The sequence below is a fragment of the Anolis sagrei genome, chromosome 1, assembly GCF_037176765.1.
Source record: "Anolis sagrei isolate rAnoSag1 chromosome 1, rAnoSag1.mat, whole genome shotgun sequence".
Lineage (NCBI taxonomy): Eukaryota > Metazoa > Chordata > Lepidosauria > Squamata > Dactyloidae > Anolis > Anolis sagrei.
Window position 1 is genome coordinate 98,353,797 of NC_090021.1, and position 19,886 is coordinate 98,373,682.

At 46.1% G+C, this 19,886-nt stretch overlaps 1 protein-coding gene across 4 annotated transcripts in view; it reads right to left on the reverse strand.

The window, feature by feature from the left end:
- The window catches only part of GRIK2 (glutamate ionotropic receptor kainate type subunit 2), a 650,966-nt gene extending 631,422 nt beyond the window's left edge, over positions 1-19,544 (reverse strand). For 2 of the 4 annotated variants that reach the window (XM_060753092.2, XM_060753093.2), the window contains exons 1-2: positions 19,358-19,543; positions 8,986-9,637 (exon numbers count right to left, since the gene is read on the reverse strand). In XM_060753092.2, the coding sequence (XP_060609075.1) occupies positions 8,986-9,100 (115 nt within the window). In that variant the 5' untranslated portion in view covers positions 9,101-9,637; positions 19,358-19,543. Of the gene's footprint in view, positions 1-8,985; positions 9,638-9,838; positions 9,859-19,357 lie in introns of those variants that run through there. The other 2 variants (XM_060753091.2, XM_060753090.2) reach the window with 2 other exon arrangements.
- Between the last annotated feature and the right edge of the window lie 342 nt (positions 19,545-19,886).

The following is a 19,886-nucleotide window of genomic DNA, read 5'->3' on the forward strand; positions in this document are numbered from 1 at the left end:
TTCCATTAAATCCAAATGGTCTTTATCGCCCCATGACCACTGTGACTTCAATCAGCCAATTTAATTACCTTACAGAATTGTCGGCGCAAGTGGCAAAGAAAAACAGGAAGAGCTGTGACGTTATCAAATTGAAATCTTCCTCTCTGCTCTTTAATCTGGACCAGTCAATAACCATGCTCTGCAAACCCCCACCTCTCCTTCGAGAGACTCTTAACCTTAGCTTTCCTTCAAAGGTTTTTCTTTCTGTTCCTTTCTTTAAAAAACTGCTGCTGCTGTAAAGTTGGCTTTAAATGCCTTGTTATTGCACATGGAAGGCCTCTTTCTCTTAGCAAGTGCGATTTTCCTTGGGTTTTGATAAGCAAACAGGTGGGAGAAAATGCTCCCACCAATGTGTATGGGAGGCTGCAAAACTAACCAGGGCTTTCACTTCACTCTGATTTTTTTTTAATGCAGAACTGATCTCTGCCATACAAACACTCTCAAGCATAAGCACCTCCAGAAAAATGGAGAAGAGGTAGCAGTGATCTTCCAGGTGTTAATGCATGATTCAATTTGACTTTATTTTCCTTCTTTAGAGAGCCAGCTGCAGGACTAGGTTTCTTATTCCTCTGGCAAGGGAGTAATCATCTGAAAAGAAATCAGACTCAAGTTGTCTGCTGTGGACATATTTAAGTCAAAGATGCTACTCCAGCTAAGAAAGAAACCCTGGGAAAGACATGGATGTCACCCTTGCTTCCTCCCATCCCCTCCCTTACTATAATAATGGCCTGGCAAAGACAGTTGTCCAGCTGTCAATACTCTATCATTAAATCTCCATTAGCAAGAACATTAGCAAACCATTCCATATAAAATCTCTAGCTGTGCTTTACTTCCCATCACTGAGGTCAGGAATCAAAGGTGAGATTGAATTCTGGCTGCCTTGCATAGCCATTTGGATGTCTGATTGCTTTTCCCTGACAGAAAATAAAAGCAACAGGCAGATTTCACATGTGACTGCTTCCTCTCCTCACAGCCACAACTATCAGATTTTCTGTTCACTATGTCTGCTTTGCACTCTTCGCTTTTTCAAAGTTTCTCCCAGTTAGCCCTGCTGTCTTTGAGAGGTCACTCTTAAGAACTTAACTGTCTATGTTTCCTATCCTGTCATAGTATTTTTGTTACTTTTTCAAATTGCTTTTTTTAAAAAAAATGAGGAAGAGTTTATAAATCTTTTATAAACTGAATGGCTTAATTTAGCCTCAGTCCTATAGGTAGCCCCAGTTAGAGTTCACACATCAACTCAATTCAGTTTTACATAAGTCTAGACCAGTGGTTCTTGACCTGTGTGTCCCCAGAAGTGTTTGCCTTCAGCTCCCAGAATTCCCAACAGCTGGTAAACTGGCTGGGATTTCTGGGAGTTGTGGGCCAAAACAACTGGAGACGCACAGGTTCAAAGGTCAACAATTGATTCAATAGGACTATTCTAGTTGGGGTTCAGGCTGTCGTAAGACATCTTGGAAAGAATTCAGTCTTTAAAAGCAGCTAAGAAATCTATCAGACAAATATGTAAAAAATCAGGTATATTGATGCTCCCAAGGAGCAAGAAGATTGAATTCCCTTCCAATTCCAGGTGCCAAAATAGAGTCCCTGCAGATATGCAGCCATGCTATGAAAAGGCCACAAAAGCAACAAAAAGTAATAAGCAAAAAAAAGTAATAATGATCCTGATTTCCTTTCTTCCCCCCTTCATTACTTCCTTACTCAAGAGGACTGTGATTGTATAGTCATTTTCCAGAAGGAGTAATCAGAGAGAAATCTGACTCAAAAGGCCCGCTCTATCTGAGCTTAGTACAATACCCTCATGATAGAAAGTCATCTAAAGACCTTGGGAAACCCTTATATGATACAATGTTCTCTTCCTATGTTTCTTTTCTTCAGTACAGCCTGGAAAGTAGCCACACAACTCCAACGTGGTATCATTTAACCCCCTCTAAATTGCTTATTTAAATGCTTCAAATGAAAGAAGAATAAGGGGAGAACAAAAGACCTTCGCATTGCTCTCTCCTGCTAGAACATTAGCCTTGAAAAGTAGCTGCCAACATTATATGATTTGATACCCTTTGAGGAGCCTTAAATGCTTAAAACAGAAGATGGTGATGGATTTAAGTAAACAATGAAGGATATACAACGTGTTTAAGTCTCCATCTCTGTGCTACTTCCCTCGAAATGTGTTTTAAGTATTAAAAACTGGATATGTATTAAGAAACTGCCTATTCAAGCCTTAAACATACAATATATCCAGTCAGCATTTGGGTGAGATTAAATTTAACTGAGTCCCCAAAGACAACACCTGAGGTCTCAATTGGGCCTCAAAGCTCTTCGAAAGGAAAAGGCATACATAAATCACAAACAGTGGGGAATTAAAGATTATGTAGTCCCTGACTGAAACACTTCTCTGATTTATATACCACACTCAATGTGTTGCATATAGTAACCAAAGCATATAGTGATAAGTCAGGTGTCATTTCCCCAACACGACCTGCCTCTTTTTATAGTATGTCTTGCAGGAGAATTATATGTTACCAATTCTACCCCCACCTTAAAATTAGGATATCCAACTGACAAAGAACTTGCTATTGCATTCTTACTCGTTGAAAAGCATGAAGGTACCAATGCACTACAAGTACCAAAGTTGGACCAGTGTGAAGGAGTTGGAGTAGATTGAACTGGAGCTCCCAGAATGCCTCACTATTGACTGCTCTGTAGTATGCCATGTGTGAACTATTAATTGATCCATTAATAAATCCATTAGTTGCTTCCCAGCACTGTTATCTTCTGACAATAATATCTCCTCCATAGACTTCATTTATTTCGTGTATGTGTGGGAGAAAAGGACAGACAGTGTGAGTTTAAAAGGAAAGGTTCCGTTTGGCAAACCATTTGTTTTGGACTCCATTTCTGAGAATTCTCAGATGGTAAAGTCAAATAGTAAGAGATAAAGGGAATTGCCATCCAAAACATGCAAAGGAGCAAATTTTACTAATGCCCCGTGCTAGCTTCCAAGGAGTATTAAAGGATTTGTAAGATGGTAGAAATTCTCATTTTAAGGTTTATCGGTGGGGTAAGGAAGCCATGGAACTGACTGGTTTTTTATATCCTGTTATTTTGTTTTATATTGTATTTTTGTTTATATTTTGTTTATACTTATATTATGGCTTAACTATTGATTTACCTTGATCAGCAGATACAAGTTATGGAGGTAGTATATAAGCACAATAAAGGATAAATATATAAAGTATGCATTGCAGCCATTGTGTCATGCAGTGTGGATAAACTATACTGCTTACTATAAATACTATATTGTTTTAAAATATGTTAAAATATAGTTTTAAAGTGTGCCCAGTGTGTTTGTGTGTGTGTGTGATAAATTACTGGAAATGGTTCAGACATTTTTACTGTCTAGACTGCATTGCTATATACAGCTAAGTGCCACTGAATATTGTAGCACTTACGTCTGAGCACACATTCGCTGGATAGTGCTATAAAGGTAGCAGCTATGTCTGTCATTGTCAGCTATTATATATTCATTGTTGACTATCCCATTTTAGGCAGAATAATCTCTGCATTGCTTGGTTTCATATACAGTGGACTACTTTGCAATCCTTCTATTCTAATCACTGTGATGAAGAAATAAATACTACTGAAAACAGTGAGAATTACTTTAAAGAGGGACAACATTAATTAGTTGAGTAGAAGGGATTTTTTAAAAAAGAATAATGCAAGTATGTATTTTTAAAAGCTTTGAATGGCAAAACCAAAAGGTAGCACATTTCATCTACAATGTCAATTATTGCAACACAAGTACAATACCTGAAAACAAAGAAAATGCTTTGTTTACTTCAGAGCTATTGGTTTTACTCTTGTACCAATGGATGCAAATTGTTTAATTGAATAAAACCCATATAGTTAATTGACTAAAATTCCTGTAATCAGGTGACAACCCTAACCTCAAAGAATGTATTGAAGATCTAAGACTGTTTGCATCCTTTAATGTTGGCTTGATTAGGTGACTTGAATAATGTGGGAGTGAATAAAACACTATTATAAAAAGCACATTAAAAATCATAGATCCTTCTAATCAAACTAGCAGGCAGAGCCTACACATATTTGGCTGGAAGAAAGTAAATGCATGTGTAGGATTGCTGCCCTGCTGTTTTGAAAGGAAATTGCTTCCAATATACCAAGTATCAGGGCTAGAAGAAATGAGACTCAGGAGTATAAAAAGCATTAATGCATAAAGTAATAACATACATAGAGAACTGCAAATTAACATAAGAAGCTAAGGAATGATAGGCCTTGGAGGGGGGAAAAACTTTCTGTAGTGTTGTCAGGTTGAAAAAAGGAGGGTGTCAAAATGTGACTCTTTCTGGGAACTGGCCTTGGTACTGAAACACTACTATACATAATACCATTACAAATACCTCACTCAGATTTGTCCAGTGATGGCTCAGGCCATGTTAATTGACATATTGTTTTGGGGAGGTCTATATACACTATGATGTTATAAAAATTAAAACAAAGATCTTTGTGCTACACTTATTCACAGTTGGGTAGCATGTTGTAAACATGGAATTGTGGTTTTTCACCTTCTTATAGCAACACCAGAGGCACTCCAAGTGGCCAAATACTGATCAAAGGACATTTAGTGTAATGCCAAGTTTTTTAAAACTGTGTGTTTATAAAATACATTACAATTGTATCCTCAGTTCACTTCTGATACGATAAATAAAAATAAACCATTTCATTTTATTTTGTTGCACCAAGGAAACCAATGTGACATTCCTATGGAAACCTATAGCAATGAAACTTGGTCAAATGCCCATTTTCTTCCATCATCACTCCACTCCTTTTGTACAAACCACAACAAGATTGCAAAAGCTTAATAACAGAATCAGAGAATCATAGAGCTGGAAGAGACTTTGTGGACCATCTAGTCCAGGGGTCCTCAAACTAAGGCCCGGGGACCGGATGCAGCCCTCCAAGGTCATTTACCCGGCCCTCACTCAGGGTCAACCTAAGTCTGAAATGAATTGAAAGCACACAATAACAACAACAATCTTATCTCATCAGCCAAAAGCAGTCCTACATTTCCCATTGAAATACAATTTGTTAAATTGTTTTTCATTTTAATATTGTATTGTTTTGAAGTGTTTTCGCACTTAAAATATGTGCAGTGTGCATAGGAATTCATTCATGTTTTTTTTTTCAAATTATAATCTAGCCCTCCAACAGTTTGAGGGACTGTGACCTGGCCCGCTGTTTAAAAAGTTTGAGGACCCATGATCTAGTCCAACCCCTTGCCAAGAAGCAGGAAAATCATGTTCAAGGCACCCCCAAGTTGCCAAAATTGTACTCTGATGACTAAAAAGAAAAAAGAAGGGTTTTCATCCAGTAAGAGTTAATAACTATTCGGTAACACCAGCCTTCTGCAGAATTTGATCCACCTCATTGAGTGGAGAGGTTGATGGGCCTATGTGCTTATTTGACAGTTCTGTTGCTCTTGGTTATGTGCAGCTATGAGCAGACCTTTGTTGTGGAGAGAGGCTGAGGGAGAAATGGAAGAGAGGACATCCTGGTTAAGCCTTGTGTAATTAACAGGAAAGGTCAGCCATGGTGGATCTCAAAGGAAAGAGGAGGAGGAACTTTGGCTAGCTGTTCCTGGTCTAGATTCCCCCAAAAATATGAGAGATGGTTGAATCTCCTGGGATCCATTTCCTTTCTTCCAAGGGACACTTTTGCTATTTCAGTGAGATACTCCCTTCCCATTGCTGATTGTGTTTTCCTGCATGGCAGAATAAGGTTGGACTGAATGGCCTTTGAGGTCTCTTCCAACTGTATGATTATTCTATTCTATGCTCAACCTTCCTTTATTGTATCCAAGAAGTTGTTTCTCTTCCCTCTAGTATTCTTCTCTAGCAATATACACACAAGCACATAGGCAATTGAAATTACAGGCAGCTTTCCATTTCCTGGCAGTTCTAGGTGATGACCTAGAACAAGAGATCAAAAGCCTGGCATCTCAGGGCCCTTCCACACAGCCCTATATCCCAGAATTTCAAGTTAGAAAATCCCACAGTATCTGAGTATGGACTCAGATAATTCAGTTCAAAGTAGATTTTGTGGGATTCTCTGCCGTGATATTCTGGGATATCGGCTGTGTGGAAGGACCCTCAACCATTTCTTCTTCCCTTCAATGAAAGGTAAGCACTGAGTCCGGAGAAGGAAAACTGCAAGCATCCGAGGGCCCTTCCACACAGCCCTATAACCTTGGATATCAAGGCAGGAAATCCCACAATATCTGCTCTGAACTGGGTTGTCTGAGTCCACGCTGCCATATATTCCAATTCAAAGCAGATAAAATGAGAGCTGTGTGGAAAAGGCCTGAAATTCCTTCACACAGGCTGCCTTCAGGAGCAACTAAACAGTCACCAAAACCCCATCAAGTTGGTGCGCACACATCTCTAGGATACAGTTTCTTAACAAGAGTTGAACCAGGTCTACAATCCCATTAAAATGAAGCAATGGGATTTAAGGTAGTTTTTAAAGCCCCATTAAACTCAACAGGATTACACGGCTTTAACCAACAGGCCTGTCGATTTGGAAAAGTGGAGACGCAGGGAGTCAAGTTTGAGTGGCTTTAGAAAGGAAGGAGGCGGCATCGCTTCCCTTTCCTGACGGATCCGGCACTCTCCCGTCAGATTCTCCTTAGGACAACCTGCGGGGCGGATGAATCCCTCCTGTCTGAGGAGCCTCTGGGAGGACAGGCGTGGGTGGGCCCGGTTGACTTCCCCGGCCTTGAGGACCTTGGGCTCTCCGTCACTTGTCGCCTGTCACGCCGGCGGCATCCGTCTCCCACCCCCGCGGCTGCTTTCGACAGGATCCAGGTCAAAGGCCCCACCACCACTTTCCCCCCTTCCCCGGCACCAGTCCCTCCACAGTGTTCAATGCTGAGCTTTCATTCATTCCTGGAGACGGTTGCTACGGGCAACGTGCGCGAAGAGTCGCAGACGGTGGCTGTTGGGGAGGGAAGGAGGAGGGGAGGGGGGAGGGGGGGAGGAGAGACAGCGCGACCAGGAATCCTCCAGGACACCCCAGCAAGCCCACTCCAGATCCCCCACGCGTCTCTTCAGGCCTCCTTGGCGTTCAGAAAACAGCTCCTCTTTTAAACCCTTCTCCAGCATCCAACAAGCCCAGCTGCTAGCCTGACCCTCGGGTGGGAATCCAAGAGAAGAGGGGCGGAAAGATCACTGCCTCTCGTCGGGGATAAACTCTGCCTCAGACGTAAACGACGCCCCACATGTGACGTGAACGGCCTGGGAACTCAAACCCGAGCCCTAGGAGGACTTTGCTCTTGGCATCACCTGGGAAGGAACGCGATGGGCCGGCCAGGTTCCACGGATCTTCCCGCCCCAAACCGCCCGCCTCTCCGTGGAGGAACTTTCTTTCCCTTGGACAAGTCGGCTTTCGGCGAGGCCAACTAGCCCTGACCTTGGACGCCCTCTCGCCAGCTGCTGCTGCTGCTGCTTCTTGGCACTGGCAGCCTTCGCCTTCAGGACCAGGCCTTCCCAAGAGGTCGTGAAGGGTCAGCGGAGAGAAGGGAAGCTATAGACACGGAAAGAAAACTTTCCTACACACAGACACATATATGGGAAAGCTCCCTAATATATATAGCTTCTTATATCGCATATGGGGAAGCTCTCCAATATATGTATATGCTTCTTATATCATCCCCCTTCTCTATATATGTAAAAATATATACATACACACACATAAATATAGAATCATAGAGTTGGAAGAGCCCTCATGGGGACTGCATGGAGCGCCGTTACCTCCCGCCGGAGCGGTACCTATTGATCTACTCACATTTGCATGTTTTCGAACTGCTAGGTTGGCATATAGATATAGATAGATAGATAGATAGATAGATAGATAGATAGATAGATAGATATACACTCTCTGTGTGTGTCTATCTAGCTGTCTATATATATTAGAGAACTTCCCAATATATCTATAGGAAGCTTTCATATGTGTGTGTGTGTAGGAAAGTTCCATAAGTGTCCTATGAAACTCTGCCCGTCTCCTCCAAGACTTCCCTAAATCCCTTCCTGGGGACAGATCCTCCAGATCTCGGGGTACCATCACCAGAGAGAGATCCCTTGAGACCACAGCTTGCGATCCACAAACCTCCTCCGCACCTAACCATTCTCCAAGGGGAGTTATTCCACTGACTCTGATGGGATGTACGGAAAAACACACCTCCTGGGTCGCGCCTTCTAGGACACTGAGGCCAACACGACCAACTCACAGACTAATTGAGGTCTACTGGGTGCTCGTTCAGTCTCCCACTCCGGCGGCATTCAGAGGTCACGGAAGTAAACCAACGAGAGAAGGATCTTCCTTCCTTCCCAGAATCGTGCCCCGCGTTGAGTTCCTCCAAACTAGCCCTGGGTCTCCCCACCCCACACAAAAGATCCACAACTTCTCTAGCCTAGGGTCTCTCCCCTCCCGGCCCAACCTCCCTCTTCCCTACATGAAGGCAACAACTCCCAAAGAGGCCACACGAAACCAAGGATGGGGGAGAGGGAGGGGGAGGGGGAAGGAGAGAAAGAGAGAGAGAGATCCGTGCGCGGCTCTGAGGTTTGTTTTGATCGGCCCTCGCGCTGCCTTTCCTTGCAGAGGATGGTGGAACCGAGGCGGCGGACCGAATTGGCAACCGGGAGGAGACAAAATCCCCCCGTACTTCGCCCGGAAGTCGCTCCACCATCTCCCCTTTCCCTCCCCCCACTCCTCCTCCTCCTCTTCCCCCTCCCCCTCCCCAGGTTCCCCCTCCTTTCTTGGCCAAATCCTAGGGACACACATTGAACGCAGCCAAGAGACGATAGAGAGCGAGAGAGAAAAAGAGGGGTGGGAGAAAGAGAAAAGGGGGAGAGAGGGAAGCCGCCTTACCGAATCTCAACACATGCGTGGTTCCTTGGGAATATCCAATCCACAGTAAGCAAAACAGGAGCCGAAGGGTGCCTCTGAAGACTGGATGGCTTAGAATCGGGGAAATAATCTTCATGGTGTTCCCTCTGCACACCAGCGCGCCGGATTTGTGTGTGTTTGGGTTTGTTTGTCCTCTCGGGCGGGCGGGCGGGTTTCCCCCTTTTCTCCCAAACGACAAGGCGGGCGGGCGAGCGGGTGGGACTAGGTCGGGGGGTGGCGTGTTGTTATTGTTCTATGATTGTTGTTGTTGTGAATTGGGGAGGGTGTCTTTCGTGACCCCCCTCTCGGAGGTGAGGCGAGGCGCTTGGGAGTGCTGGGGGCCGGCCAGGCGATCACGGCATGGTCACGCCGAAGGGAGATCCGCCACTGCCGCCACGGCCGCCGCGCTCCTGCTTCCCAGAGCCATTAGCAATCCCGGCATGATCTTCCTTCACTGCGCCAAGGAGCAACCTTCGACTGCAAGGAATGGTGGGACATCCATGGTAGTCGAGAGGGAGGAGGAGGAGGAGGAGGTGGAGGAGGAGGAGGAAGCGATAGAGGAGGAGGAGGAGGTGTCGGAGGAGGAGGGAGAATCCTAGAGAAATCCAAACAGACGCACGCCAGCCGGCCGAGCCTAGGAAGGAAAGGGAAGGGGGGGGGGAGAGAAGAGACAGAAGAGAAAAAGGGTGAGGGGAGAGATCAATAAAGCATCCGCGCCGCCGCCAAGAGAGAGAGAGAGAGAGAGAGAGGCGGGAGCTTTTTTTGGTCTCTCATTCATTTCCCCCCCCCCCCCTCCGTTGGGCTCCCCTTTCTTCCTTCCTTCCTTCCTTCTTACTGCACTGCCGCACGGCTCCTGACGCGCAGCCAAGAGGAAGCCAGACAGACCCTTCTCCGGGTCTTGAGGCTGCCAAGGAGACAACCAGCCTTGCCTCGGGGCTCTTACGCAACTCAAGCGCCAACCCCGGTTCCTCACAATCGCCTACTTAGCATTCACCCTCATTTGAAAGGCCAGGCCAAGCCAAGCGGGACCATCGCGTGCCCAAACACTAATCTTCTGGCCAACTGGAAGGGCTAAGGGGCTATAGGGTCTCGGATCTCACACACATACTTTGAGTCGCTGACAAGGCTTGGCTTCGGAGTGGAAGCCAATGGCATTGGTTTCCGTCTGTGGCCCCTTGGAAGACATCCTCGGTCCCCCAAGTTCAAAGTCCTCTTGTGGACAAGCGTTCGTCTCCAATGTCCTCCCTCCCTTCCCCCCCCCCACCCCAGCCACCCAATTGACCTTCCACACGGCCAGTTTCAGCCCGAAGTCGTTCATGGGTGGGCTTCCCTACCAGCAACTAGGTCTCGTCTTGGCGGGATGCTTTATCGCTGCTGGTGGGACATAGGGGGTGAGAAGGTAGCTCTGTCTCCAAGAGTTAGGCAAGCCAACCTGGGCAGGACAGTCAGCCACTCCAGAGAGGGCTTCCTCGGTCTCTTCTGTCTTCTTCGGGCGTCCTCCTGCCCCTCCTTCCTCGCTGGAGGCGCTTAGCTTATGCTCCCTTTCATAAACATTGTCTCAGTGAAAGCCGGCGGCGAGGGTTGCCAGGAGAGAGAAGCTGCGACCAGGTGGAGATGCAACGTTATATTCTTCTACCTCAATGGGGGGAAAAACTCACTGCCGTGTAGAGTGGCCCTGCCAAGGACCTACCACATAAGTCCGGATCATCTTTCACAGCCACTGACTTCCAAATGCCCTGTTTTTCAAATCCTGACTCTTAGAGTAAGTCGTCTCTAACTCGAACTTCCATTCTAGCGCTTTTCTCCGACTGTTTACTCTCGAGTAGTAGTATCAACCATAAGAAGTGTTCCACCAATGCCAGTGCTATGTCACTTGAAGCCTTTGCTGGAACAGAAGACTACTTCTATCTCTTCAGTGGTATTCACTTTTACTTGGAAGTAAGTTCCATTAAGGTTAGTAACAAACATACAGAGGACTGGGTTGCTGTGAGTTTTCCGGGCTGTATGGCCATGTTCCAAAAGCATTCTCTCCTGACGTTTCACCCACATCTGTGGCAGGCATCCCCAGAGGTTGTGAGGTTTGTTGGAAACTAGGAAAGTGGGGTTTATATATCTGTGGAATGTCCAGAGTGGGAGAAAGAATCCTTGTCTGTTTGAGGGGAATCCTTTGTTGGGAGGTAATTAGCTGGCCCTGACTGTTTCTCCCACTTGGACATTCCCTAGGTATATAAACCCCACTTGCCTAGTTTCCAACAAACCTCACAACCTCTAAGGATGCCTGTCATAGATGTATGTGAAACGTCAGGAGAATGTCCAAGATGTGAGAAACAATCAGGGCTAGCTAATCACCTCCCAACAAAGGATTCCCCTGGGCAGGAAGCAGCCAAACTTTGACACTGCAAGACTGTTCGATGCAAATCAAGGTGATCAATTGCAACATTCACACTTGCCTCAAACAGACAAGGGTTCTTTCTCCTACCCTGGACATCCCACAGATATATAACCCTCACTTGCTTAGTTTCCAACAGACTTCACAACCTCTGAGAATGCTTGCCACAGATGTGGGTGAAACGTCAGGAGAGAATGCTTCTGGAACATAGCAATACAGGCCGGAAAACTCACAGCAACCCGGTGATCCCGGCCATGAAAGCATTCAACAACACACAGAGGATTGGCCCAGCGCAGGAATCTCTGTTCCCAGCTTTTTCCTGTCTCTATCCCCTCACACCGCACCCAGAGTATCGATTTAGTCAGAGGTGTCACGGTTTCCTAAGAAATATAATTCAGATTTCCCCCCCCCCCCTTTTCTCTATTACAAAAGAGGGGCGAGGAAGCAAAATGGGGATTTGCGCCTTTGAGGAGATGAAGAACAATCCTCTTGTGCAGTCTGAAAGCAAAGTCCTCCGTGAAATCTATTACAGTATTGATAGGGGAGAAAGATAATTCCCATTATCGCCACGTGAAAATGAATGGAGATTAATCTGCTGTCTGGAAACTCTCCCCGCTTCAATACAGAGGAAAATATGAATGGCAGGCGTTCTATAAATCAAGGCAGGAATGTAGCATCTGCACCTACACTGCGATTGTCAAAAGTGGCATAGATCCAAATGTAGCTGAACATATCAAATCTCCTCCTTAATCTCCTGTTCTGCTCACCCATTCACTACCTGGACCTATGAAGGGGACTGCAACCCCCATGCATTTGTTTTAATTTTCACACATTGGCGGTCAGAGCTGTTCCAAACTTGTTATCTCAAAAGAAAATCAGAGTAACTTTCCATTATGACAAGTACTAATCTCTTCTTGCAGGGGTTTACTTCCAAATGCGAGGCAGTGAAATTTCCCTACTATTGAGGGATTACTGGACATCCCTGAGATTTCTTTTTTTTTTCCCCTCTGAAACCTAACCGCGGTGTCAAAACTAAGTATCATGAATGGCTCCTTCTGCAGTCTAGCAAGCAATTCAATCAAATGATCTGACTATTGGAGTACTTCAGAGAGAGAAAGGTGGGGGAGAAGGAAGACCTCGGGCTGAAAACAAGGAGATCTAGCGACTCCTTCAGTACGCAGCTGGAATATTTCAGAGGCGAAGAAGTAGCTTGAAAGTATCTCTTTCTCGTCTCTGGGAGTCTTTCCGTTGCTTCACTTGAATCAAGATCAAGTGAGCGAAGGAAGGTGAAATCTCTTCAGAGGTATGAAGAAGCACCCTAATATTTCAGAGTACAGATATGACACAGAGCAGAGGCCTGCGGGTGATGATACTGAACACAATGCAGTCTGAATATTATTAAAATCTGCATTGTTCAAAAGCTGAGTAACCTAAGTTTCTTCCTATGCTCTGGGGAAAGGTAGCAACCAGTTCTAATTTTGGGTTGTTGTGAGTTTTCCGGGCTGTATAGCCATGTTCCAGAAGCATTCTCTCCTGACGTTTCACCTGCATCTATGGCTGAGGTTGTGAGATGTGTGTCTTGGAATAGTTTATCCCCTTAGAGATGTTCAGTGTATTATCGAAGGCTTTCATGGCCTGAATCACTAGGTTGTTGTGAGTTTTCCGGGCTGCATGGCCATGTTCCAGAAGCATTATCTCCTGACGTTTCACCTACATCTATGGCAGGCATCCTCAGAGGTTGTGAGATGTGTGTCTTGGAATAGTTTTCCCCTTAGAGATGTTCAATGTATTGTCGAAGGCTTTCATGGCCGGAATAGCTGGGTTGTTGTGAGTTTTCCGAGCTGTATGGCCATGTTCCAGAAGCAATGTCTCCTGACATTTTGCCTGCATCTATGGCAGGCATCCTCAGAGGTTGTGAGGTTTGTTGGAAACTTGCATTTATGGCCGGCATCCAGAGGTTGTGAGGTCTGTTGGAAACTAGGCAAGTGGGAATGTATTGTGGAAGGCTTCCATGGTCGGAATCACTGGGTTGTTGTGAGTTTTCCAGACTGTATGGCCATGTTTCAGAAGCATCCTCTCCACCTCTCAACCTCTGAGGATGCCTGCCATAGATGCGTGCGAAACGTCAGGAGATAATGCTTCAGAAACATGGCCATACAGCCCGTAGAACTCACAACAACCCAGTGATTCCGGCCATGAAAGCCTTCGACAATACAGGGTTAGTTTTGAAGGTAAGTGAATGGGGATTTTAAAAGACGCACTTCCCTTCTCTCCAGATCTGAACTTTAGGAGGTTCACTCCATTCTTAGCCGACAAATCAAACTCTGGAAGAAGACATGGCAGGTTTGATTGATTCTGCAACGTCCTACGCTGCAAATCCTTGCCAACAAGCAAGAAGCTATCACCACGGACAGCGACTGAACTTGTCCTGCGGGGATGTAGGCGAGCTTAAGGGGCTTTCTCCTTTTCAGCACCAAGGAGAGCACCACTTATTCCAACAAGCTTGCTGCTACATCTGTATTGTCGAAGGCTTTCACGGCCGGAATCACTGGGTTATTGTGAGTTTCCCGGGCTGTATGGCTATGCTCCAGAAGCATTCTCTCCTGATGTTTCGCCTGCATCTATGACACGCATCCTCAGAGGTTAAAAAACCTCTAAAATCATAACAGTAAATAAAGAACAACACTAAAAGAACTGGGGAAATCCAGACAAGAAACAATCAGGCCTAGCTAATCACCTCCCAACAAAGGATTCCGCCAGGCATTCAGAAGCCAGACCTTGAAATTGCTAGGCCATTAAATGCTAATCAAAGTGGCCAATTGAAACATTCACACCTACCTCAAATAGACAAGAGTTCTTTCTCCCACCTGGGACTTTCCACAAATATATCAACCCCATTTTCCTAGTTTCCAACAGACCTCACAACCTCTGAGGATGCCTACCATAGATGCAGGCGAAACGTCAGGAGGGAATGCTTCTGGAACATGGTCATACAGCCCGAAAAACTCACAACAACCCAGTTGCTGCTACATATATCATATTTTCATATATGATCTATTCATATATGAGACACCATTGAGTGTCCCATACACACACACAAGCATATACAAAACACAATCACACTGCCCAGATTTTATTCTGAGACATAGTCACCACTCTCTGCCATAGTTCATCCTATGTTGCTTAGATTGCCTTCCTCTTATATAACTCCCTTCCTTCCACTGGGGTATAGAAGATATTTTTTCCTCCCCGCTACAAAACTCAGGCTCCTCCGTCCAGGTCTATATTGCCTTGCATGTATTTTACAGCCACTGAATATTTAGGATGTAGAGGTGATTTTTTTCAACGGATCCCATTAAGTGCACAATCCACATTTCATTAACCTTAATGCCTAATGGCTGGTTGATTGTAATGGTGCTAATCGCTCCCAGAGGATATAGCTTTCTCCCCTTGAAAATGAGAATTCATTTTGACCTTAGAAACTACCATCTTAGTTGTTAGTTTCGCCATCTGTTAAGAAAAGCTGCAGTTGGCATTTTGATCTTCTTCTCCCCATCTTTATTAATAAACCATATTATCAGGATGTGTGGCCTTTTCCAAAAGAGAAAAGCAGAAGAACTCACAATTATTCCCTAGCATTTTTTTCTCATCATAGTGTGAAAGCATTTTTTAAAAAGTCAATTCCTTTTTATGGCGTTTAGGTGAAGGAATTAGGAAATGAGGTCTTCTCAGCTAAGCCTGGCCTAGTCTCTCTTCTGCTTTGCCTCTAAACACAGTTACTCCAAACCGACTCAGCTCCTACTCGCCCTTTGCCACCAGTGAATTGCAAGGCGGAGGGAGGTGGGAACAGCTTTAATGACCCAATTTCCTGTGGTGCCTCTTGATTTACCCTTCCTCTTCGCCATAGGCAGCCTGGGAGGAACATCTTCTCCCTGCCCAAGGTCACAGAGCAGGTGAAGTGGAAATGAAAATGCATAGATCAACCTCAGAAAGCTGGGCTGCTACGAGCACTAATAAAAAAACTTGAAGTTGAGATTTTTTTAAAAAATTGAAAACGTGGTTTTTATGCCCCTTTTGTTGCAATATTCCCCAATAACAAAATTGGTTGTTTGGGTATACTCGCTGAAGAGCCCTTTGCCTGCCATCACTTCTTAAACCCCTAGAAACAAGAACTCCTCTGATTTATTCATTGTTGGAGATATAGATATAGCTATCATAAGACTTCTGCATCCACATTTCCAATCAAGGAAAAATCCGAGGAGGTTGTCCAGATACCACAAGACGAAGAGGGCCAGTATGGTGTAGTAGTTAAAATATAGAACTTCTACTCCACCATGGAAACCTACTGGGTGACCTTGGGCAAGTCACCTTCTCTCAGAGGCCATCCAGACAGGAACTATATCCCAGGATCTGATCCCAGGTTTTCTGTTTATCCCAGATTATGTGGCAGTGAGGACTCATATAATCCAGATTAAATCATAAAACCTGGGATCCGATCCTTGGATATAGGGTCTGTCTGGAAGGGCCCTCAGCCTCAGAGGAAGGCCAGGACAAACCTCTTCTGGATCCATGCAAGAGTTTCTTTGAGTGGGAAGCTGCTGAAGAGGCACAACAACAAATCACAAATTCTAGCTTCGAGTCCACCTGATTTCTTTCCCTATCTGTCACATTCTAGCAGAGATAGGGCTTCCTATCCCGATTTTGACTTCAGGTCGTCCATAAATTTAGATCCTGAAGTAGTTTGACCTCCAACCTCCAACTAACTTAAATCTATTAGCTTTTCTTTCTAGATCTACACTATGCTTCTCCGACACCTGACGCTGTGAAGACATCTTGCGAGGGTTGCTTTGCCGACCTTTGACCCGGTATTTCCTTCGGATGCCTTTGTGTGCCCTTGTGTATGTGTGTGTATAGAAAAGATGGGCATTTCTCCCAGCTTTAATGCACTAAGCTTGGCCTACATACAGACATCATTTCCGAGGGTAATCGACTGAAGGCTGACACTCGAAGAAGTGCTTAGAAACACTCATCCACACATCTCAGCCCACTCCTTCTCCCTCCCCCCCCCCCAAAAAAATATCTGGCTAAGCCACAGGTTCCCCTCCTCGACCCACAGTCTCGCCTCCGTGGCGCCCATGATTAATGGCATTTTAAGATGGTAATTAATTTTTCCGCTGCCCCAGAGACGTGCATCCTAATTAAGAAGCCGAAGAGATGATAGATTTACTTGTTCAGCCACTTTTTGGACTCCACGGAGGAGCTCTTCTGCGCAGGTTTTTTTTAAAGAGCAGCCAACGCAAACATTTATGATGTGATCTATATATCACTCCCACCCACCTGCCACCTAGTCTTGGGGGAATGGCAATATATATGTGTGTGTGTATATATATAGACACATACACACACATACACATAGAGAGAGAGAAGTCTCCTATGTATGTATATGTATACATACATGCACACACAGATATATATAGAGAGAGGGAGGGAGGGAGGGAGAATTTTCCTATATGTGTGTATATATACATACACACAAATACAGAGAATGTTCCTATGTGTGTGTGTATTACACATACATATAGGAGAATTCTCTCTCTCCTCCTCTCTCTCTATATAAGCATGTGTATGTATACACACATACATGTGTATATGTGTGTATACATACACAAGTACACATTGAGAATTTTCCCTTTGTGTGTATATATATACACAGAGAGACATAAAAAAATTCTCTCTCCTCTCTCTCTCTCTCTCTGTGTGTGTGTGTGTACGTGTGTGTATATATACACACACACACAAATACATTCACACACATATAGGAAAATTCTCTCTCTCTATATATATATATATATATATGTTATGTATATATACACACATACGTGTGTATATGTGTGCATACACACACAAAGACACAGAGAATTTTCCTGTGCGTGTGTATATACACACACAGACATAGGAACATTCTCTCTCCTCTCTCTATGTGTGTGTGTGTGTATACACACACATAAAGGAAAACTCTCTCTCTCTCTTCTCTCTTTATCTCTCTATACATGTGTGTGTGTGTGTGTGTGTATACACACACGCATATAGGAAAATTCTCTCTCTCTCTCTCTCTGTATGTATGTATATGGCATACATATGGCGTATTTTACCGATGGAGAGAAAGAGGGGGAGGAGGAAGAGTGTTGATACTGATATGTCGATATAGACATATAAACAGACGGGCGCTCAGGTTTCTCTGCGTCCCACAATTCCGGAAGTTTTCTGCGAATTTACAACACGTTTCTTTCCCGGGCTTTCCCTCCCTCCTTCTATCCGTTATGAGGCGTAGAAACGCGGATAGACGGTTGGCAGCAAGAAGTCTTTCTGTCCTCCCTTAGGTCTCAAGGCTGAACCCAGTCCAACACAATAGGCTTGGCTGCGTTGTCCTCCCATTTCCTTAACAATGTCGAGGGGAGATTCTAACTCGAAAGGGGCCATAAATCACTCCAACCGGATACCCGGCGCTGGAAGCCAAGGGAGGACGGGTTGGCCTCGGCGAGATGCGCACCAACCAGAGTGTCTGGATGGAAGCCGACCGCGTCCCGTTGGTTTCAATCCAAAGACTTGGGTGCGTCAGATGGGGACTTGGGCTGGCTGGGCTATGGAAGGGAGACGGCCTTTCGCTTCCTAAGGGCGCACCCCACCTTTCTCAGGGAGACCCAAAAGAAGCCAAGGCTTCCCTGGAGCGGCTCAAGCAAGAGCTTGGAGGCAAGAGGCACAAAGGGGGGGACGGGGAGCTTCAAGTGGGCAAGCTTTCCCTCTCTCCTTCTCTCTCTGCCTTTTTTTCTCTTTCTTTCTCTCTCTCTCTGACACGCGGTTGCTATGGCGAAGAAAGCTTTTGGAGTGCAGAGGGCAGGGGAGCCGAGCAGGAGAAGACCTCCAGGCTCTCATCCTCTTGGCAGAACCTCCGCCTCTCCGGAAAAACCCGAACCCCGTCCTTCGCTGGGAGCTTTGAGGGGCTCCGGCCCCTTTTTGGCAGGGCGGGCGACGGGTGGGGATGGCACCTGCTCGCCCACCCCAACCACGGAGCCGATTGCTGGAAGAGGCAGAAAGAGTTCTGCCTGAATCGGATTGACTTGGAAAGTAGTCTTGCCCGTTTCAGGTAAACTTCTTTCCAACTTATTGTCGAAGGGTTGTTGTAGTTTTTTCGGGCTGTATGGCCATGTTCTAGAAGCATTCTCTCCTGACCTTTCGCCTGCATCTATGGCAGGCATCCTCAGGTTGTAATGTCTGTTGGAAACTAGGAAAACGGGAATGTATTGTGGAAGGCTTCCATGGTCGGAATCACTGGGTTGTTGTGAGTTTTTCGGGCTGTCTGGCCATGTTCTAGAAGCATCCCCTCCTGACGTTTCGCCTGCATCTATGGCAGGCATCCTCAGAGGTTGTGAGGTATGTTGGAAACTAGGAAATTGGGTTTATATATCTGTGGCAAGTCCAGGGTGGGAGAAAGGCTTTCATGGCTGGAATCACTGGGTTGTTGTGAGTTTTTCGGGCAGTCTGGCCATGTTCTAGAAGCATTCTCTCCTGACGTTTCGGGAGAGGCATCCTCAGAGGTTGTGAGTAAAGACATTGATTGGTGGTTGTGAGCTCTTTCCAACTCCCAAGTAGGTGAGCCCTGGCATTTGAGACAGGGAGGGAAAGAAAGGGAGAGCGCTGCCACCGGAAGGGAGAAGGGCAGAGGAAGGGACACCGGGGCTGCCTCTGGATGTGGTAGGGTCGCCCTTTCTGGCCAGGTTGCTCGTTTTCTTGAAGGCGCCTGGGCAGTGCCTTTCCCCCTCTCTGCAAAGTGTCTGCAGCGCCCATCCAGCCCGATGTCTGCGGGGACACCTCACCCCTCCTCCCTCCTTCCTTCTCCCAGTTTCCTGCCAAGGTACCCGGGCAGTTGTGGGTCTCTGCCTTTGGGTGCTGGAGGGGCTCCCTTACCTTCACTTGCTGCTCCGGCAGCTCTGTCTCCCCTCCGCTCCGCTCTGCCTGCGCTTCTGGGGCTCCGTCGAGGGCGAGGGAGGAAGGCGAGGAGGAGGAGGAGGAGGAAGAGGAGGCGAGGCGCGCGGAGCTCCGTGGCGAAGGCGCTCCGGAGCGAGAGGGAGAGCGCGCGCGGGAGAGTGAGAGAGAGACACGGACACGCCTCCTGCCGCGAGCTCCGCGTAGAGGCCTTTAAAGGCGCCGCGCCGCTTTCCCCCCTCGCCTCGGCCCTCGGAACTCGGCCACCGGAGGCCAACCCCACCCGAGGCAGAGAGAGAAAGAGACCCAGAGAGAGCCTCCCTGCTTCCTTGATGCCTTCTCTTTCCCTCTTTTAGTAACTTCTCTCTTGGAAGGATCCTGAGACCCACTTGGGGGCTCGATCCGCCACTCACTCTCCTCTCATTTTGCCTCCCCCCCCCCCCAAGCTCAGGCCTAAACCCACCCCGAGGAGAGATCCGAAGCAATAGGAGATGACACCACTAGGCATGGG